Source organism: Bombina bombina, chromosome 3, assembly GCF_027579735.1.
Source record: "Bombina bombina isolate aBomBom1 chromosome 3, aBomBom1.pri, whole genome shotgun sequence".
In the NCBI taxonomy this organism is placed as follows: Eukaryota; Metazoa; Chordata; class Amphibia; order Anura; family Bombinatoridae; genus Bombina; species Bombina bombina.
This window is the reverse complement of record NC_069501.1, coordinates 863,604,676-863,624,455: the sequence shown is the minus strand read 5'-3', so window position 1 is coordinate 863,624,455 and position 19,780 is coordinate 863,604,676. Positions and strand designations below refer to the sequence as shown.

Genomic DNA, 19,780 nt, shown 5'->3' with positions numbered 1-19,780 from the left:
AGCTACAGCCTTTGCTGTGAATTTACCAAGCTCAGAGGGGAATACAATACCAAATGACGCCTTCTAGGAACTTTTCCAACTACTTTCAGGTCCTCACACATGCATCTGCATGTCTTGCACTCAAAAACAACTGCGCAGTAATGGCGCGAAAATGAGGCTCAGCCTACAACTGGGAAGGCCCTTCCTGACTGGAAAAGGTGTCTAACATAGTGCCTGACGTTAATAAACGTTCCCCAAGTTTATAAGTGTGAATTATCAGCATAAACATGTATAAAATGTCCAAATAAAGCAATCGATTTAGCCCATAAAAGTGTCTACCAGTTTTATAGCCCATATTAAGCCCTTTATTCTGTTTGAGACTAAGAAAATGGCTTACCGGTCCCCATGAGGGGAAATGACAGCCTTCCAGCATTACACAGTCTTGTTAGAAATATGGCTAGTCATACCTTAAGCAGAAAAGTCTGCTAACTGTTTCCCCCAACTGAAGTTACTTCATCTCAACAGTCCTATGTGGAAACAGCCATCAATTTTAGTTACTGTCTGCTAAAATCATCTTCCTCTCACTAACAGAAATCTTCATCTTTTTCTGTTTCAGAGTAAATAGTACATACCAGCACTATTTTAAAATAACAAACTCTTGATAGTAGAATAAAAAAACTACAACTAAACACCACATACTCTTAACCATCTCCGTGGAGATGTTGCCTGTGCAACGGCAAAGAGAATGACTGGGGTGGGCGGAGCCTAGGAGGGACTATATGGCCAGCTTTGCTGGGACTCTTTGCCATTTCCTGTTGGGGAAGAGATATTCCCACAAGTAAGGATGACGCCGTGGACCGGACACACCAATGTTGGAGAAAGCCAAAACTGCATCTGCTGAAAATTGATGATTTATATATGATTTTTATATACTACAATTTTAAAAAATCTCCAAAACCTTTAGAAGAGACAATGAAACACATACTTTCCTTCTTATCAATTACAACACAACTAAATAGAATTGTGCACAGTGCTGACAGGGAATACCTTCCTCCGGTAAACCTTTCCACCATTTTCTAATTGAGAGATAATCTGGTGAATAAACTGGATTCTCTGGGACAAACTCTAATTGCAATAAAACTAAACAACTTCAACTGGAATTGCGTCATGCAAATTTGAGTAAAAACAGATCACTTTAAAGGTGGATTACATGATATCCATAACAACCATGCAGCCCTTGAATGTGCTATGCAGTCCATGTGGGGGGGCAATCCCTATAAAGTTAGCCAAAACCCATAAATCACATCCCTTACAGCCGAGAGGGGTCATCTTTCTTTTTTGGCACAAAAATAAAAACTTATTATGGAGTAAAGCTACAACTACCTGACTAGTAAGGTTAAGAAATAACTGATGATGAAGGGGGTGGTATTAATGGGGTGTCATTTTGAAAACTTCTGGAAGGTTTCTTCCCATTCCAACAAAGAAAAAGACTATATGCCTAGTACAGAATACATAACTTCACGAGAATATGAGACAAATACATATGTACTGTCTACTTAATACGATCGCAAAACTAAGTGCCGATAATTAAATATATGTCTACACATCACATCAAATCAGTATAATAGAACCCATACACAATGAATTGAATGACTAAGGGGTATATTTATCAATGTGCGAGCGGACATGATACGGAGTAATGTATCAAGTCCGCTGCACATCGATAGCACCAGCAGTTCTTGTAAACTGCTGGTGCAATGTTGCCTCCTGCAGATTCACGGCCACTGGCAGGGGTGTCATATGTCGTATTCGATCAGGTTGATTTCTGTCCGCCGCCTTAGAGCAGACGGACAAGTTATGGAGCAGCGGTCTTTAGACCGCTGCTTTATAACTTCTGTTTCCGGCGAGCCTGAAGGCTTGCTGGAAACAAGGGACCTTAAGCTCCATACAGAGCTTTATAAATATGCCCCTAAGTATCTATTTTTGTAAAACTGTAAATTATTATGATCTATCCAGTTCACAGAATACTCTTTAGTGTTACCATCACTAAGCAAGCATGAGTTGGCACCAATTATTCCTATTACAGATAGAGGTTGCAAATACTGCTAATCAGAAAGGGTTAACATTTAGCTACATTTTTACTGTAGATTACACAAAGTGGTAAGCAATTGTATAGCATGCCACTGACAAAATAGGCATTCATATGGATACCCTGCTTTAAAAACAAAACAAAAAAACACACGTACCATTGTACCGTATAAAACGGGTCCATTGCAAATTCCAGAAGTCAAAGCCTCTAGAATTCTAGCTTCCAAGTTTGTTTTTATTTATTCTACATATGTCTATTTACAAACATCCCTAGCTGGCTCTTTAATCTAGTATACATAAATACAACATATAAGGACACATTGCTACCTCTCTTCTAATTCATGTTGTGTTATGGCAGGAAATGTGCATTTACATTACATTTGTTATACATAATAAAGTGATTTAACAGGCTGTTAAAAGTAATATAAAATTCATAAAATAATACTTTAACTGTAAGGAAAAGAAAATGTAACAGATCCCAGTGCTAAGGCACTTGACATAACAATACTTTCAGTATATTTCAGATGTTTTCATCTTATGTTCATACATCTGATGAGTCGCTGAGGTCACTCACACTAACTAAGCTGCTTACAAGTGTGCTGGATGTATCTGCTTCACGAGCATCTGCAAAAGAAAGAAAAAATGTAACAGTTCACATAATGTAAATATTGTGGTCAACAAAAAACACAATACAATTATGTGTTATTTTTGACTCACTGCATTTAAAGGGGATGCTTTGTAGATGATCCATTTATAAAGCCCATCTGGGAGTGTTTTTGTAACAGTGTATAGTTTTGTTTATTTTTGAATAACATTGTTCTGATTTTCAGACTCCTAACCAAACCCCAAAGTACCAGATGTAGACCCAAGTCTATAGACTCCTGATTCCTCCCATTTGTGCAAAGGGTATTTTCATATCCAGGAAGGGTCTGCTTTCTCAGCCCCTTTCATTGGGTGTCCCAGCCTAACCTAATCAACAGTTCTAAACTTGGAGCTTCTTATTAAGTTTTTAAAAGGTTTATACAGGATTTTTAGATCAGTATCTGTGCATTTTCTTCTTTATAGTAGTGTCAATTACATGCCCTTATATGAAAATTGGTATACACTGTCCCTTAACTGTGCAACTTTTGAGTTTATTTCTAATGATCAAATATGCTCTGTCCTCTTTGTATTTTTTGTTGAGAAACATACCCGAGTGCGCACATGTACTGTATATATGGAAACAGGGTTTTCAATAATATTTGTAGGTGTCATATGTTGTTGAAAACACTGCTGCCCTATAATTGTCAACTATGTATAACATTGTTACAAACACTGCTGTTATATAGTTTTCAAGGCATCCTCCTGGGCCTACTTAGGCATGCTCTTCATTAAAGGATACCAAGGAAATTAATTCATTTAAATAAAAGAAGTAAATTAATCTTTTAATTGCATGCTAAATCAAGAAAACATTTTATTTTTAATTTTGTGTCACTTAATGCGCCAATCCACTCCAAAATTTTTACTATTATCGGTTATTTGTAGAGCGCCAACAGATTCCGCAGCGCTAATGTTTATTGATTAAAAAGATAAAGAACACCTTTACTCCCCATTCCCCAGCTTTGCACAAACAACATTGTTATATTAATATACTTTATAACCTTTAAAACTCTGAATATCTGCCTGTTTCTAAGCCCCTGCAGGCTGCCTATTTTTAAGTACATTTTATTAGCTTTTCAGTTAGACAATGCTTGTTAATGTGTGCCATGTAGATAACACTGTGCTCACTCTTGTCGAGTTACGAATGCTGATTGGCTAAAAATACTGATTGGCTAAAATGCAAGTCTGTGAAAAAAAGCACTGAGACAAGGGGGCTTTTACAGTTCTAACAGAGAGAGCTAATACAAACTAAAATCTGTGGCGCTTCAGATAGCTTAATATAAACTAGTACGGCTATAGATAATAATTTTCATTTATTTTATAAGGTGGGATAAAAGGGTATTAAAATCCATTTAATAACAGTCTTATTTGTTAAAATACAGATTGTGCACTAAAATGAAATACACATAAAAAGCAGCACAATATACAGTCTATGTAGTGATGTCTGCACAACAAACACTACACACCAAACTTAATAAAATCAATTAACACAGAAAATATGCACAAATGACATAAAAGCAGCATACACAACGTAGGTTCCCTAATGAGGGTTACCGAGTTCAGCGTAGTAAACAAACAAAACCACTCTAAGTTTACAGACATACGGAAATCAGAGAGTTTTCTCCATACAAAAAAAGTCTCTTCTCAATCTCCTTAAAATGTGAATTTCCTGTATAGAAGAGAGATAAGAGGACTTGTCACCAGCAAATACAGTTCCAAATGTACGGTGTTAATTACTTACTTTATATTGGGGGATATAGCTATGAAATATTTCAAATAAAAAAAGATAGTAGAAGAGGTAATATAGAACAAAAGCTACTAAGGCCAAATGTATTTACAATTTTGGAACCTTACATCCTACAGGTCTAAATAGTGAACTTGACCTAAACTGTTTAATATAAGATCATTTACCCTCTATAAATATTGGATTTACACCAAATAAAAATATATATAAAAAAAATCCAAAATTATGCCCACATATGGCACATCCATATGAGATATTTGACCATATATATGTGCATATATGTATATGTACTTGTGTATATGTATATATAACTGTCTGTATATGTATGTGTGTGTAGGTTTATGTATATATATCATTTAACAAGAAATGATAATATAGATACCAAATTTGTCCAAATTTAATATTGACAAAGTCCATACTATGAGTTTAAAAGTCTGTTTACAACGAACTAGCGATTAAATAAATAGTTAAGAAGTTAAAGGGACAGTCTACACCAGAATTATTATTATTTAAAAAGATAGATAATCTCTTTATTACCCATTCAACCTTTGTGATTACCTTGTATCTAAGCCTCTGCAGACTGCCCCCTTATCTCAGTGCTTTTGACATACATGCAGTTCAGCCAATCAGTGCAGACTCCTAAATAACTTCACGGGGGTGAGCACAATGTTATCTATATGACACACATGAACTAGTACTGTCTAACTGTGAAAAACTTTCAAAATGCTCTGGGCTAGGAGGCGGTTTTTAACGGTTTAGAAATCAGTTTGAGCCTACCTAGGTTTAACTTTCAAAAATACCACCAAGGGAACAAAGCAAATTTGAAGATAAAAGTAAATTGGAAAGTTGTTTAAAATTGCTTGCCCTATCTGAATCATGAAAGTTTATTTTTGACTAGACTGTCCCTTTAAGGGACATTTTAAATTTAAATAACATTTTAGATTGCTAAATCACCATGTATATATAGAAATCGGAATGCTTCCATATATAAGTATAAATAGGGTCTAATATAGAATTTAAACTGCTCTTTAAGAAAAATATCACTGGTAACCAAAAGTTAATACTATAAGTTTAAAAGTCTGTTTTCATCGAACTAGCGATTAAATAAATAGTTAAGAACTTAAAGGACTTCTATTAAATTTAAATACACTTTTAGATAGATAAATCACCATGTATATATACAAATCGAAATGCTTCCATATAGAAGTACAAATAAGGTCTAATATAGAATTCAAACTGCTCTTTAAGAAGAATCCCTCTGGTAGCCAAAAGTTAATCAGCATGCTTATTATGAACCCATGACCGAACAAGTGGTGTACAATGCATAAGATATCTAGAATATTTATCCCTCCCACTTAATTAAGTTCAGTTTTCAATATAAATGAAATGTAAACTAGGTCCAATTATCAGAATATTGTTTATGAAAATTATGAAATTATATAGATCATGAAATTAAAAGGATTGAAATATTCTGATCCAAATATATTTATATCAAATATAATGTTAATTTAAGGCACATACCATTTATATAGACTTTTAAGTCTAATAACCCATATTTTATGAAAACGTAATCCTCATATTTTAGACATGTTTTATATATTTTATATGTTATAATTATATGTTATAGTTATTTTTATGTTATGCTTTTTATGTTATGCGGTTTTAAAATAATATATCTATATATACGTACTTAAACTTTTACAATTATGGTCTATGAATCAGAGAAATGATGGTCTATGAATCAGAGAAATAACAGAAATCAATTGGACAAAGCCATAAATCAGAGAAATATTGGGAACTAATTGTGCAATACTGACTTAGAGAAAGATTGAGAATCAACTGAACATAGCAATGAAGGAGTTAAATGGAACTAAGATACAGCAACGAAGGAGTTAAACGGAACAGGTATAAAAGGAAGACACAGAGAGCTATTGGTTATCTTGATAAAGGCTTTCTACAGGCCGATACGCATGGATGTTACCAATCAGCTCAGACTGAAGGATGTTGCTACGACTGCTGAAAGCCCCCAGGACCGCTGCATCTGAGCCTGCCGAGCGCAAATTAAACAAACGGAGGAATTCAGAGGAATAGCGATGGGGCTGAGGAAACCTGAAAGCAATTTCATGAGTGCGCGCACTACCGAAGGAAAAGTTCAAATCAATTGGTCAACTAGACCCATGTGACAGAACAACAGAATCAAGGATATACCACAACGGTAATAGACACCGTAAGAAGTATGGTAATTCTATGGACTTCCAAAACACTTAAGGTACTGTGAAAGATTTGTTTTTTTAATCTACTACTCAAACGTATTAACATATAAGGCTTTAAAGCCTATCTTATTAAGAATTAAATAAAACTCGAGTTTGTTTCCACCTAAAACGGATAAACTGACCAACAACTTTATATCCGGTGCATTAAAAAACTGAAAAGAAACAAAAGCTTGCACATAAAACTTGACATTGCAACATATGTTTTAACATACAACCGTATATCTGATTCAATAGGCCTTAGTGTACTTATATATACATTGTACACACTAGTTAACCTATATACAGCATACACCCTACTATCTCTATTAAGTATTATTAAATTTGAAGTTTTAAAACTTACCTAAGCACTTTTTTATGACACTGATGTCTTTTTATATTGTTCATTTTTTATTTGCATGTTTTTACCTAAGGGTACAACACTGTTTGTGAGTTTAACAAGAACGATCGTTTATAATTGTGTGTAGATAACACGTATGTATAAATAAATTGTTATTATGGTAAATTTCTATTTTTTCATTATTTAAAACAATAAATATTCTGTCTATTTATAACTAGAGAACCAAAAATAATACTACAATTGACACCTTAATAAAAGATAAGCTGAATTATAGCCTACATTTTATTTGTAGTGAAAACTGTGAAATTTATTAGCAAAAATTGCATTAATTTAGATACTTAGATAATTATATCTTCTGATTTGTATGAAGTTATAGCTATACAGATCATTCCCAAACTACTGAACATTGACACTGAGAACACACCCACAACCAACTGGTACTAAAACCACTTAGATCACTCCGATCTGATAAATCATCAATACACTATCACTAAATACACCAAACGGTTATTGTAAATGTGACACTAACACTTAGCACTAGAATCACCAATTTAGTTACAAAAGAAAAGTTTAATACAAAAGTCAAAAAGTATATGAAACGCGTTATAAGACTGTGACATTTACACATAGCACAATAATCACAAACACAGTTTATAAACGAACAATACAACACGGAAAATGATCTATTATTTTGACATTTTAATTTTACATAATTTAATTTTATATATTAGGCTACTAGATATATACAAATATTTAAAAACTTATAAAAATTTGAACAGGTTTAAATAAACATTTAAACACTAAAATGCTATTAATATTATTACAAATAAAGGTATATAGAAAAACCAGATTGCCATAGGCGCCCCCTTCAATTTCTTTTTCCTTTACAAACTAAACTGTGGAGTCATTTGTGAGAGACCCCACCAGTAAGGGAGGCCATATCTGGTTTCTGAGTTTACACAGTTAAAAAAAAATCCCATTTGTGGTGTCTCATACCCCTGTCATTAGTAGGTGATTGCTATTTTTATGCCAATCACATACCTAATATTTTTACTTTATAGGGGGCAGTTCCTCAAAGGTGCCCCAATCCCCTAAAGACAGCATACAGCACACAAACCCACAATACCTCTTACATGAAAGAGGGGATTTCCCAAAATGAAAGGAGTGTTCTCATTCTCCTTTAAAAATCAGGTGATAGGAAGGTGATAGAAATGTAGAAATAGGATTCACATGTAGTCCTCTGGACTATAAAATGGACCCTTAAACCCAAAAACAAAATTTATGCTTACTAGAAAAATTAATTTATTTCATGGTGGTGAGAGTGAAATATATAGGTTGATTGTGTGTAGTACAGGATTCCTATATTAGATCCACAAAAAAAAGAGAATTATGGAGGGTGCTCAGTGCCGGTCAACAGTATTAGGTCAGAGAAATGAAAAAAAAAGCACCAATACGAGCACTCACTTACGAGCAAATACCATAAGGGGGTAGGAAAAAGAATTTAAAATATAACTTTTATTAGGTTATACTAAAAATTCTGTAAATAACGTAAATATATACAAAATGAACATACAAAATTAAAAACAGCACCGATCGGACCTGTGTGAGACTGCCATACATTGGTAAGACATATAGTAAGACAGCCAGACCCCCAGTACAGTAGTAAGGATACCCTAGCATAAAACAAGGACACAATCCCAAAACAACATTAGTTATAGGAGTATCACTATGGAGGGTCCCCCTGCACAACGCACTATAACTAAGGCGCCTTTGAAAAAGCTACAGCAAAATGCGCATCAGGCAACCGCTTCCTGATGAGAGCTGCCTGTATGTGTTTCACATACCATTATTACTAGCATCTATTAATTGTTGTAGCTTTCTGTTCTAATAGATTGCATGACTGTAGCTTATATTTTCGGGACTGTATCACTCATTTATTAATTGAAGTGCTGCAGTTTGCTATATATTATACAGATAGCCTTTGTGTGTGTGAAATTTGTTCCACAATTGTAGCTAGTTATAGTGCGTTGTAGTGACCCTCCGTAGTGATACTCTTTATCTAATGTTGTTTTGAGATTGTGTCCCTGCTTTATGCTAGGGTATCCTTACTACTGTACTGGGGGGTCTGACTGTCTTACTATATGTCTTATTAATATATGGCAGTCTCACACAGGTCCGATCTGTGCCATTTTTAATATTGTATGTTCATTTTGTATATATATTTCCATTATTTATGGAATTTTTAGTATAACCTAATAAAAGTTATATTTTATATACTCCTTTTCCTACCCCCTTATTGTATTGGCTCATGAGTGTTTCTATTGGTGCTTTCTTTTCATTTCTCTAACCTAATATGGTGGAGAGAGTCCACGAGTCATTACTCCTGGGAATAAACTCCTGGCCACTAAATGGATTCTCAAAGCTCTAAGAGCAAATAATCCCTCTCAGCTCTGGTGTTCCAGTTTGACGTGGAACGTAGAACAAAAACAGGGAATAAGAGGTGCAAACTACTAGTGCCGCCAGAACAAAATGAAGGTAAAAATTAAACTGGGTGGTCTCGTGGGCTCTAACCACCATAAAATAAATGAATTTATCAGGTTAGTATAAATTTTGTTTTCATTCATAAGGTGGTAAGAGTCCATAAACCAATACTCCTCAGAACGAATACCCAAGCTGTGGAGTCCACAAGTAATTGAGCCGGACAACATTTTTTTTATAGCAGGCACCTAAACACCAGATACTGCTGCCTGAAGGACATTCCTACCAAACACATCAACGTAGAATAAATTAGAGAAAGTAAGTAAGAAAAAGTATGTAGCTGCATTGCAAATGTGTTTAACATAAACCTCATTCTTGAAAACTCAAGAAGAGGAAATTGATCTAGTAAAATTGGCAAAAATATGTTTATGTAAAGACTATACTGCCCCCAAGAAAGCCTTGGTAATCAAGAGTATTAGCCAAGAAGCTAAAAAAATGGTTGTGACCAGCTGACCCTTATGTGAACCAAGGACAACCCAATTAAAGGATTACCTAAAAACCTATGAAATTTGTAAGTAGAATACTAATGGTCTTACAACATCAAAAATAAGTAAGAGTCTGTCAATTCAATAATTTGGATTAGGATAAGTAAAAAAAATAATATTTCATCTTCAAAACTGCCTTATCTTGATGAAAAAACATAATTTATGTAAGAACTTACCTGATAAATTCATTTCTTTCATATTAACAAGAGTCCATGAGCTAGTGACGTATGGGATATACATTCCTACCAGGAGGGGCAAAGTTTCCCAAACCTTAAAATGCCTATAAATACACCCCTCACCACACCCACAAATCAGTTTAACGAATAGCCAAGAAGTGGGGTGATAAGAAAAAAGTGCGAAGCATATAAAATAAGGAATTGGAATAATTGTGCTTTATACAAAAAAATCATAACCACCACAAAAAAGGGTGGGCCTCATGGACTCTTGTTAATATGAAAGAAATGAATTTATCAGGTAAGTTCTTACATAAATTATGTTTTCTTTCATGTAATTAACAAGAGTCCATGAGCTAGTGACGTATGGGATAATGAATACCCAAGATGTGGATCTTTCCACACAAGAGTCACTAGAGAGGGAGGGATAAAATAAAGACAGCCAATTCCTGCTGAAAATAATCCACACCCAAAATAAAGTTTAATGAAAAACATAAGCAGAAGATTCAAACCGAAACCACTGCCTGAAGTACCTTTCTACCAAAAACTGCTTCAGAAGAAGAGAATACATCAAAATGGTAGAATTTAGTAAAAGTATGCAAAGAGGACCAAGTCGCTGCTTTGCAAATCTGATCAACTGAAGCTTCATTCCTAAACGCCCAGGAAGTAGAAACTGACCTAGTAGAATGAGCTGTAATCCTCTGAGGCGGAGTCTTACCCGATTTAACATAGGCAAGATGAATTAAAGATTTCAACCAGGATGCCAAAGAAATGGCAGAAGCTTTCTGGCCTTTTCTAGAACCAGAAAAGATGACAAATAGACTAGAAGTCTTTCGGAAAGATTTAGTAGCTTCAACATAATATTTCAAAGCTCTAACAACATCCAAAGAATGTAACGATTTCTCCTTAGAATTCTTAGGATTAGGACATAATGAAGGAACCACGATTTCTCTACTAATGTTGTTGGAATTCACAACCTTAGGTAAAAATTGAAAAGAAGTTCGCAACACCGCCTTATCCTGATGAAAAATCAGAAAAGGAGACTCACAAGAAAGAGCAGATAATTCAGAAACTCTTCTGGCAGAAGAGATGGCCAAAAGGAACAAAACTTTCAAAGAAAGCAATTTAATGTCCAATGAATGCATAGGTTCAAACGGAGGAGCTTGAAGAGCTCCCAGAACCAAATTCAAACTCCATGGAGGAGAAATTGACTTAATGACAGGTTTTATACGAACCAAAGCTTGTACAAAACAATGAATATCAGGAAGAATAGCAATCTTTCTGTGAAAAAGAACAGAAAGAGCAGAGATTTGTCCTTTCAAGGAACTTGCGGACAAACCCTTATCTAAACCATCCTGAAGAAATTGTAATATTCTCGGAATTCTAAAAGAATACCAAGAAAAATGATGAGTAAGACACCAAGAAATATAAGTCTTCCAGACTCTATAATATATCTCTCTAGATACAGATTTACGAGCCTGTAACATAGTATCAATCACAGAGTCAGAGAAACCTCTTTGACTAAGAATCAAGCGTTCAATCTCCATACCTTTAAATTTAAGGATTTCAGATCCGGATGGAAAAAAGGACCTTGCGACAGAAGGTCTGGTCTTAACGGAAGAGTCCATGGTTGGCAAGATGCCATCCGGACAAGATCCGCATACCAAAACCTGTGAGGCCATGCCGGAGCTATTAGCAGAACAAACGAGCATTCCCTGAGAATCTTGGAGATTACTCTTGGAAGAAGAACTAGAGGCGGAAAGATATAGGCAGGATGATACTTCCAAGGAAGTGATAATGCATCCACTGCCTCCGCCTGAGGATCCCGGGATCTGGACAGATACCTGGGAAGTTTCTTGTTTAGATGAGAGGCCATCAGATCTATCTCTGGAAGCCCCCACATTTGAACAATCTGAAGAAATACCTCTGGGTGAAGAGACCATTCGCCCGGATGCAACGTTTGGCGACTGAGATAATCCGCTTCCCAATTGTCTACACCTGGGATATGAACCGCAGAGATTAGACAGGAGCTGGATTCCGCCCAAACCAAAATTCGAGATACTTCTTTCATAGCCAGAGGACTGTGAGTCCCTCCTTGATGATTGATGTATGCCACAGTTGTGACATTGTCTGTCTGAAAACAAATGAACGATTCTCTCTTCAGAAGAGGCCAAAACTGAAGAGCTCTGAAAATTGCACGGAGTTCCAAAATATTGATCGGTAATCTCACCTCCTGAGATTCCCAAACTCCCTGTGCCGTCAGAGATCCCCACACAGCTCCCCAACCTGTGAGACTTGCATCTGTTGAAATTACAGTCCAGGTCGGAAGAACAAAAGAAGCCCCCTGAACTAAACGATGGTGATCTGTCCACCACGTTAGAGAGTGTCGAACAATCGGTTTTAAAGATATTAATTGAGATATCTTCGTGTAATCCCTGCACCATTGGTTCAGCATACAGAGCTGAAGAGGTCGCATGTGAAAACGAGCAAAGGGGATCGCGTCCGATGCAGCAGTCATAAGACCTAGAATTTCCATGCATAAGGCTACCGAAGGGAATGATTGTGACTGAAGGTTTCGACAAGCTGTAATCAATTTTAGACGTCTCTTGTCTGTTAAAGACAGAGTCATGGACACTGAATCTATCTGGAAACCCAGAAAGGTTACCCTTGTTTGAGGAATCAATGAATTTTTTGGTAAATTGATCCTCCAACCATGATCTTGAAGAAACAACACAAGTCGATTCGTATGAGACTCTGCTAAATGTAAAGACTGAGCAAGTACCAAGATATCGTCCAAATAAGGAAATACCACAATACCCTGTTCTCTGATTACAGACAGAAGGGCACCGAGAATCTTTGTGAAAATTCTTGGAGCTGTAGCAAGGCCAAACGGTAGAGCCACAAATTGGTAATGCTTGTCTAGAAAAGAGAATCTCAGGAACTGAAAATGATCTGGATGAATCGGAATATGCAGATATGCATCCTGTAAATCTATTGTGGACATATAATTCCCTTACTGAACAAAAGGCAATATAGTCCTTACAGTTACCATCTTGAACGTTGGTATCCTTACATAACTATTCAATAATTTTAGATCCAGAACTGGTCTGAAGGAATTCTCCTTCTTTGGTACAATGAAGAGATTTGAATAAAACCCCATCCCCTGTTCCGGAACTGGAACTGGCATAATTACTCCAGCCAACTCTAGATCTGAAACACAATTCAGAAATGCTTGAGCTTTCACTGGATTTACTGGGACACGGGAAAGAAAAAATCTCTTTGCAGGAGGTCTCATCTTGAAACCAATTCTGTACCCTTCTGAAACAATGCTCTGAATCCAAAGATTGTGAACAGAATTGATCCAAATTTCTTTGAAAAAACGTAACCTGCCCCCTACCAGCTGAACTGGAATGAGGGCCGTACCTTCATGTGAACTTAGAAGCAGGCTTTGCCTTTCTAGCAGGCTTGGATTTATTCCAGACTGGAGATGGTTTCCAAACTGAAACTGCTCCTGAGGACGAAGGATCAGGCTTTTGTTCTTTGTTGAAACGAAAGGAACGAAAACGATTGTTAGCCCTGTTTTTACCTTTAGATTTTTTATCCTGTGGTAAAAAAGTTCCTTTCCCACCAGTAACAGTTGAAATAATAGAATCCAACTGAGAACCAAATAATTTGTTTCCCTGGAAAGAAATGGAAAGTAAAGTTGATTTAGAAGCCATATCAGCATTCCAAGTTTTAAGCCATAAAGCTCTTCTGGCTAAGATAGCTAGAGACATAAACCTAACATCAACTCTAATAATATCAAAAATGGCATCACAGATAAAATTATTAGCATGCTGAAGAAGAATAATAATATCATGAGAATCACGATTTGCTACTTGTTGCGCTAGGGTTTCCAACCAAAAAGTTGAAGCTGCAGCAACATCAGCCAATGATATAGCAGGTCTAAGAAGATTACCTGAACACAGATAAGCTTTTTGTTACGGTACCAACTGTGTACCAAGGGTTAACCCCAGATGAACAATGTCCTGCATAGACAATCAGCAATTCACAACCCAGCCAGTTTCAGGTTTAAAACAGAATGACAACTTTATTTGAAGGCAGCACACAGATTTATACAGGTTTTTGACCCCCCCTCAGATGGGGGTTGAAAGAATGTTGTACATTAGATAAAAGGGAGAAGCGCCCTTGACATGATACAATAGGATTATATTACTTAAACACTTCAACCACAAGACACTCTTGACTCTTCTTATCACTTTCTCTCTGGAGGTGATCAAACAATAGAATGCTAAGCATTAATTAGATTGTAGCTGGAGCCAGCCACTTGTGGTTAGAAAATAAAGTTAACACTTTCAGTCCTGACCGAAGGGTCTGTCACATAGCTCCCCCCTTGTGGAACACTCCGGCAGACCCGGCTTGACCCTTTTGCGGGTCAACCTGGGGATGACCGGACTAAGGGGTGGTAGGCATGTCAGTTTCCTGGGACAATCCATTTGTATTCCCGTTATGAGAGAGAATTCCTGTCCATACAAACAAGGGTTCAACTTCCTCAGTGCCCAGACTAGGGCTAAACAGTCCTTCAAAATCTCATCAGCTTCTTTACGAGTTTTCTGTACCTGCTCTTTATAGGTATCCACAATCCCTTCATACTGACATAGGGTGCCCTTGAGTTGCTGCACCTCACTATGAGCCAGCGTCAGCTTCTCCTCAAGTGTCACTAAGTTTGTCTTTAAGGTTTCATGTTCCACTCTCAAGCTGGTGTTTTCTGCAGTCTGTCGGTGCAGCCTGTCTAGCAGAGATTCCTGTTCTAAACGTGCTTTTTCCTCTGCGCTCCTCTTCTCCTTCATCAGCGCATTGTAACGGGACTTCCATGTATCAATAGCGGATAGAGATTTACTGAGCTCAGCGTCCTGGGGCTTAGCAGCAGGGGGGTCAGTCTCTGCTGCACGGATCTGAGCACGGGTAGTCACAGGGTTAACATCAGCGGGACCCATGGGAGCATAGGCAGAAACAAGGGGGACCAAGGTATTTCCAAGGAGAACATCAGCTGGTAAATCCTTCATGACCCCCACATTCACAGGTCTAGCGCCCCCTCCCCAATCCAAATGCACCCTGGCAACAGGCAGGCGGAACACAGTGCCCCCTGCTACCCTCACAGCCACAGTGTCTCCTGTGTGCTGTTTCTCAGACACCAAGTTCTTTCGAAGCAAGGTCATGGTAGCACCAGTATCCCATAGACCACTGACCTCCTTCCCATTCACTTTAACCAGTTGCCGGTTATTCCGGTGGGCAGCTTGCACAAGGTCTGCCTCATGTAGGATGCTCCAGCATTCTTGCGCCTCTACGTAGCGGGCCGCAGGCTGAGGGTTACGTGTGATTCCGCCGGCAGGTCTTCTCCAGGACTGTGCTTGGTTCGCTGCATTTAGGGGACACTCTGGTCTTTTGTGCCCTAGTTGCTTACATCCAAAGCACCGAATAGGTTGTGAGTAGCCCCGCGAATTGAACCGGGCTCTCTGAGGGTAGTTCGTGGCCAGAGGCCGTGTGGTATAGCGGTGCGCCGGGGGTTGGTAACTGGCAGCTGCTGGGGTGACTGGGGGTCTGTACTCCACTCTGGCAGGGGGCTTAGTGGTAGCAGTGTCCAGTTTGCGGGCATCCGTATACTCATCTGCCAGGCGAGCAGCTTCATGCAGGGTGGAGGGTTTACGGTCCCGAACCCACTCTCGAACTCCTGCGGGTAACTTGTCGAAGTAATGTTCCAACAGGAATAGCTGCAGCACCTCTTCCCCAGATACGGCTTGGCACCCCGCTATCCAGTGAGCTGCTGTGCGGTGCACCTTACATGCCCACTCAAGGTAGGAATCACCAGCCAATTTAACAGTGTCTCTGAACCGTCTCCGGTATGCCTCCGGTGTAACCGCATACCTGGAGAGCAGAGCCTCTTTTACAGTATTATAATCCCTGACTTCCTCATCTGGAATGGCCCGAAAAGCCTCACTGGCCCGGCCGGATAATTTTCCGGATAATATCGTGACCCAGTCCTCTGCGGGTACCTGGTGTAGTGCACATTGTCTCTCAAAATCCGCAAGGTACCCATCAATCTCTCCTTCTGTTTCCAGAAAGTTTTTAAAAGCGGTAAAATGCACTTTTCTCTTTTCCACTGGGGTTGCGGTGACTTGGACTGCTGCAGCGCCGCTTTGGCGAAGTAGGTTGGCCTCCACAGCTGCTATGACCCGGTCGATAATTTCCGCAGATGGGTTGGGGCCATAGTGTGCCAGTCTTATTTTGACCGCCCGGTCAAAGCTTGCTTCTTCGGGGGTTCTGTCTGACATGCTGGGCTCATTGGTTCCTTCGTGCCCTGATACTCCGTCCATCTCGGTCAGTCTTGCAATAATCTCCCTCTTCCTGAGGTTACTGGTTTGTTGGCCCCGTTGCTCTAGCAGGTCTTTAAGGGTAGCTCTTTTTAGCCTTTCATACGGTGTTCCCATTCGGTCTGGATCCGTAGTTGCTCCTTTGGGCGATAAGGATTCTCCCGTCGCTTGCCACCAATGTTACGGTACCAACTGTGTACCAAGGGTTAACCCCAGATGAACAATGTCCTGCATAGACAATCAGCAATTCACAACCCAGCCAGTTTCAGGTTTAAAACAGAATGACAACTTTATTTGAAGGCAGCACACAGATTTATACAGGTTTTTGACCCCCCCTCAGATGGGGGTTGAAAGAATGTTGTACATTAGATAAAAGGGAGAAGCGCCCTTGACATGATACAATAGGATTATATTACTTAAACACTTCAACCACAAGACACTCTTGACTCTTCTTATCACTTTCTCTCTGGAGGTGATCAAACAATAGAATGCTAAGCATTAATTAGATTGTAGCTGGAGCCAGCCACTTGTGGTTAGAAAATAAAGTTAACACTTTCAGTCCTGACCGAAGGGTCTGTCACACTTTTCTTAGAAAGGATTCAATTTTTCTATCTAAAGGATCCTTAAACGAGGTACCATCTGACGTAGGAATGGTAGTATGTATAGCAAGGGTAGAAATAGCCCCATCAACTTTAGGGATTTTGTCCCAAAATTCTAACCTGTCAGGCGGAACAGGATATAATTGCTTAAAACGTTTAGAAGGAGTAAATGAATTACCCAATTTATCCCATTCTTTGGAAATCACTGCAGAAATAGCATTAGGAACAGGAAAAACTTCTGGAATAACCGCAGGAGCTTTAAAAACCTTATCCAAACGTATAGAATTAGTATCAAGAGGACTAGAATCCTCTATTTCTAAAGCAATTAGTACTTCTTTAAGTAAAGAGCGAATAAATTCCATCTTAAATAAATATGAAGATTTATCAGCATCAATCTCTGAGATAGAATCCTCTGAACCAGAAGAGTCCAAAGAATCAGAATGATGGTGTTCATTTAAAAATTCATCTGTAGAGAGAGAAGATTTAAAAGACATTTTACGTTTACTAGAAGGAGAAATAACAGACAAAGCCTTCTTTATGGATTCAGAAACAAAATCTCTTATGTTATCAGGAACATTCTGCACCTTAGATGTTGAGGGAACTGCAACAGGCAATGGTACATTACTAAAGGAAATATTATCTGCTTTAACAAGTTTGTCATGACAATTATTACAAACAACAGCTGGAGGAATAGCTACCAAAAATTTACAGCAGATACACTTAGCTTTGGTAGATCCAGCAGGCAGTGATTTTCCTGTAGTATCTTCTGGCTCAGATGCAACGTGAGACATCTTGCAATATGTAAGAGAAAAAACAACATATAAAGCAAAATAGATCAAATTCCTTATAAGACAGTTTCAGGAATGGGAAAGAATGCCAAATATCAAGCTTCTAGCAACCAGAAGCAAATGAAAAATGAGACTGAAATAATGTGGAGACAAAAGCGACGCCCATATTTTTTAGCGCCAAATAAGACCCCACATTATTTGGCGCCTAAATGCTTTTGGCGCCAAAAATGACGCCACATCCGGAACGCCGACATCTTTGGCGCAAAATAACGTCAAAAAATGACGTAACTTCCGGCGACACGTATGACGCCGGAAACGGAAAAGAATTTTTGCGCCAAAAAAGTCCGCGCCAAGAATGACGCAATAAAATGAAGCATTTTCAGCCCCCGCGAGCCTAACAGCCCACAGGGAAAAAAGTCAAATTTTTGAGGTAAGAAAAATATGATAATTCAATGCATAATCCCAAATATGAAACTGACTGTCTGAAAATAAGGAAAGTTGAACATTCTGAGTCAAGGCAAATAAATGTTTGAATACATATATTTAGAACTTTATAAATAAAGTGCCCAACCATAGCTTAGAGTGTCACAGAAAATAAGACTTACTTACCCCAGGACACTCATCTACATGTTTGTAGAAAGCCAAACCAGTACTGAAACGAGAATCAGTAGAGGTAATGGTAAATATAAGAGTATATCGTCGATCTGAAAAGGGAGGTAAGAAATGAATCTCTACGACCGATAACAGAGAACCTTATGAAATAGACCCCGTAGAAGGAGATCACTGCATTCAATAGGCAATACTCTCTTCACATCCCTCTGACATTCACTGCACGCTGAGAGGAAAACCGGGCTCCAACTTGCTGCGGAGCGCATATCAACGTAGAATCTAGCACAAACTTACTTCACCATCTCCCTTGGAGGCAAAGTTTGTAAAACTGATTTGTGGGTGTGGTGAGGGGTGTATTTATAGGCATTTTAAGGTTTGGGAAACTTTGCCCCTCCTGGTAGGAATGTATATCCCATACGTCACTAGCTCATGGACTCTTGTTAATTACATGAAAGAAATAAGATTAGGAAGCTTGCAAGAAGAGCAAACAATTCAGAAACTCTTCTGGCAGAAGATGTTGCTAAACGCAACAAAAAATTTCAAGACAGAAACTAAAATTTCCAAAGCATGTATAGGTTCGAAAGGAGAAACCTGTAAAGCTTGCAAAAAAACAAAACAAAGTGATGGTGAATGAAGTGTTAGAAGAGGTACTGGTTTTCCTTTGTATTTTTATAAAATGATTTCCCTGTATGTTGCTTTGCATAATTCAAGTGACTGATAGTTATTGTTGTATTATAAAACTAGTCCTAAAGCCCGTTCACACGGGCCATTTTTTGCAGGGTACAGTGGTCCCACCCCTCCCCCTCTCTTTTGCTCTCGCTCTCTCTCTCCCCCCCTCTCGTTTGCGCTTTCTCTCCCCCTCTCTTTTGAGATCTCTCTCTCCCCCTCTCTTTTGCACTCTCTCTCCCCCTCTTTTGCTCTCTCTCTCTCCCCTTCTCTTTTGCGCTTTCTTTCCCCCTCTCTTTTGAGCTCTCTCTCTCCCCCCCTCTTTTGTGCTCTCTCTCTACCCCCCTTTTTTTGCGCTCTCTCTCTCCCCCCTCTTTTGCGCTCTCTCTCTCCTCCTCTCTTTTGCGCTCTCTCACCCCTCTCTTTTGCGCTCTCTCACCCCTCTCTTTTGTGCTCTCTCTCTCCCCTCTATCTCTCTCTCCCCTCTCTCT

General features: G+C 38.4%; 1 protein-coding gene across 1 annotated transcript in view; it reads right to left on the bottom strand.

Moving 5' to 3' along the window:
* Positions 1-868: 868 nt before the first annotated feature.
* The window catches only part of DZIP1 (DAZ interacting zinc finger protein 1), a 281,110-nt gene continuing 262,198 nt past the window's right edge, over positions 869-19,780 (bottom strand). The window contains exon 19 of the mRNA XM_053707838.1: positions 869-2,691. Within this exon, the coding sequence (XP_053563813.1) occupies positions 2,609-2,691 (83 nt within the window). The 3' untranslated portion in view covers positions 869-2,608. The remainder of the gene's footprint in view (positions 2,692-19,780) is intronic.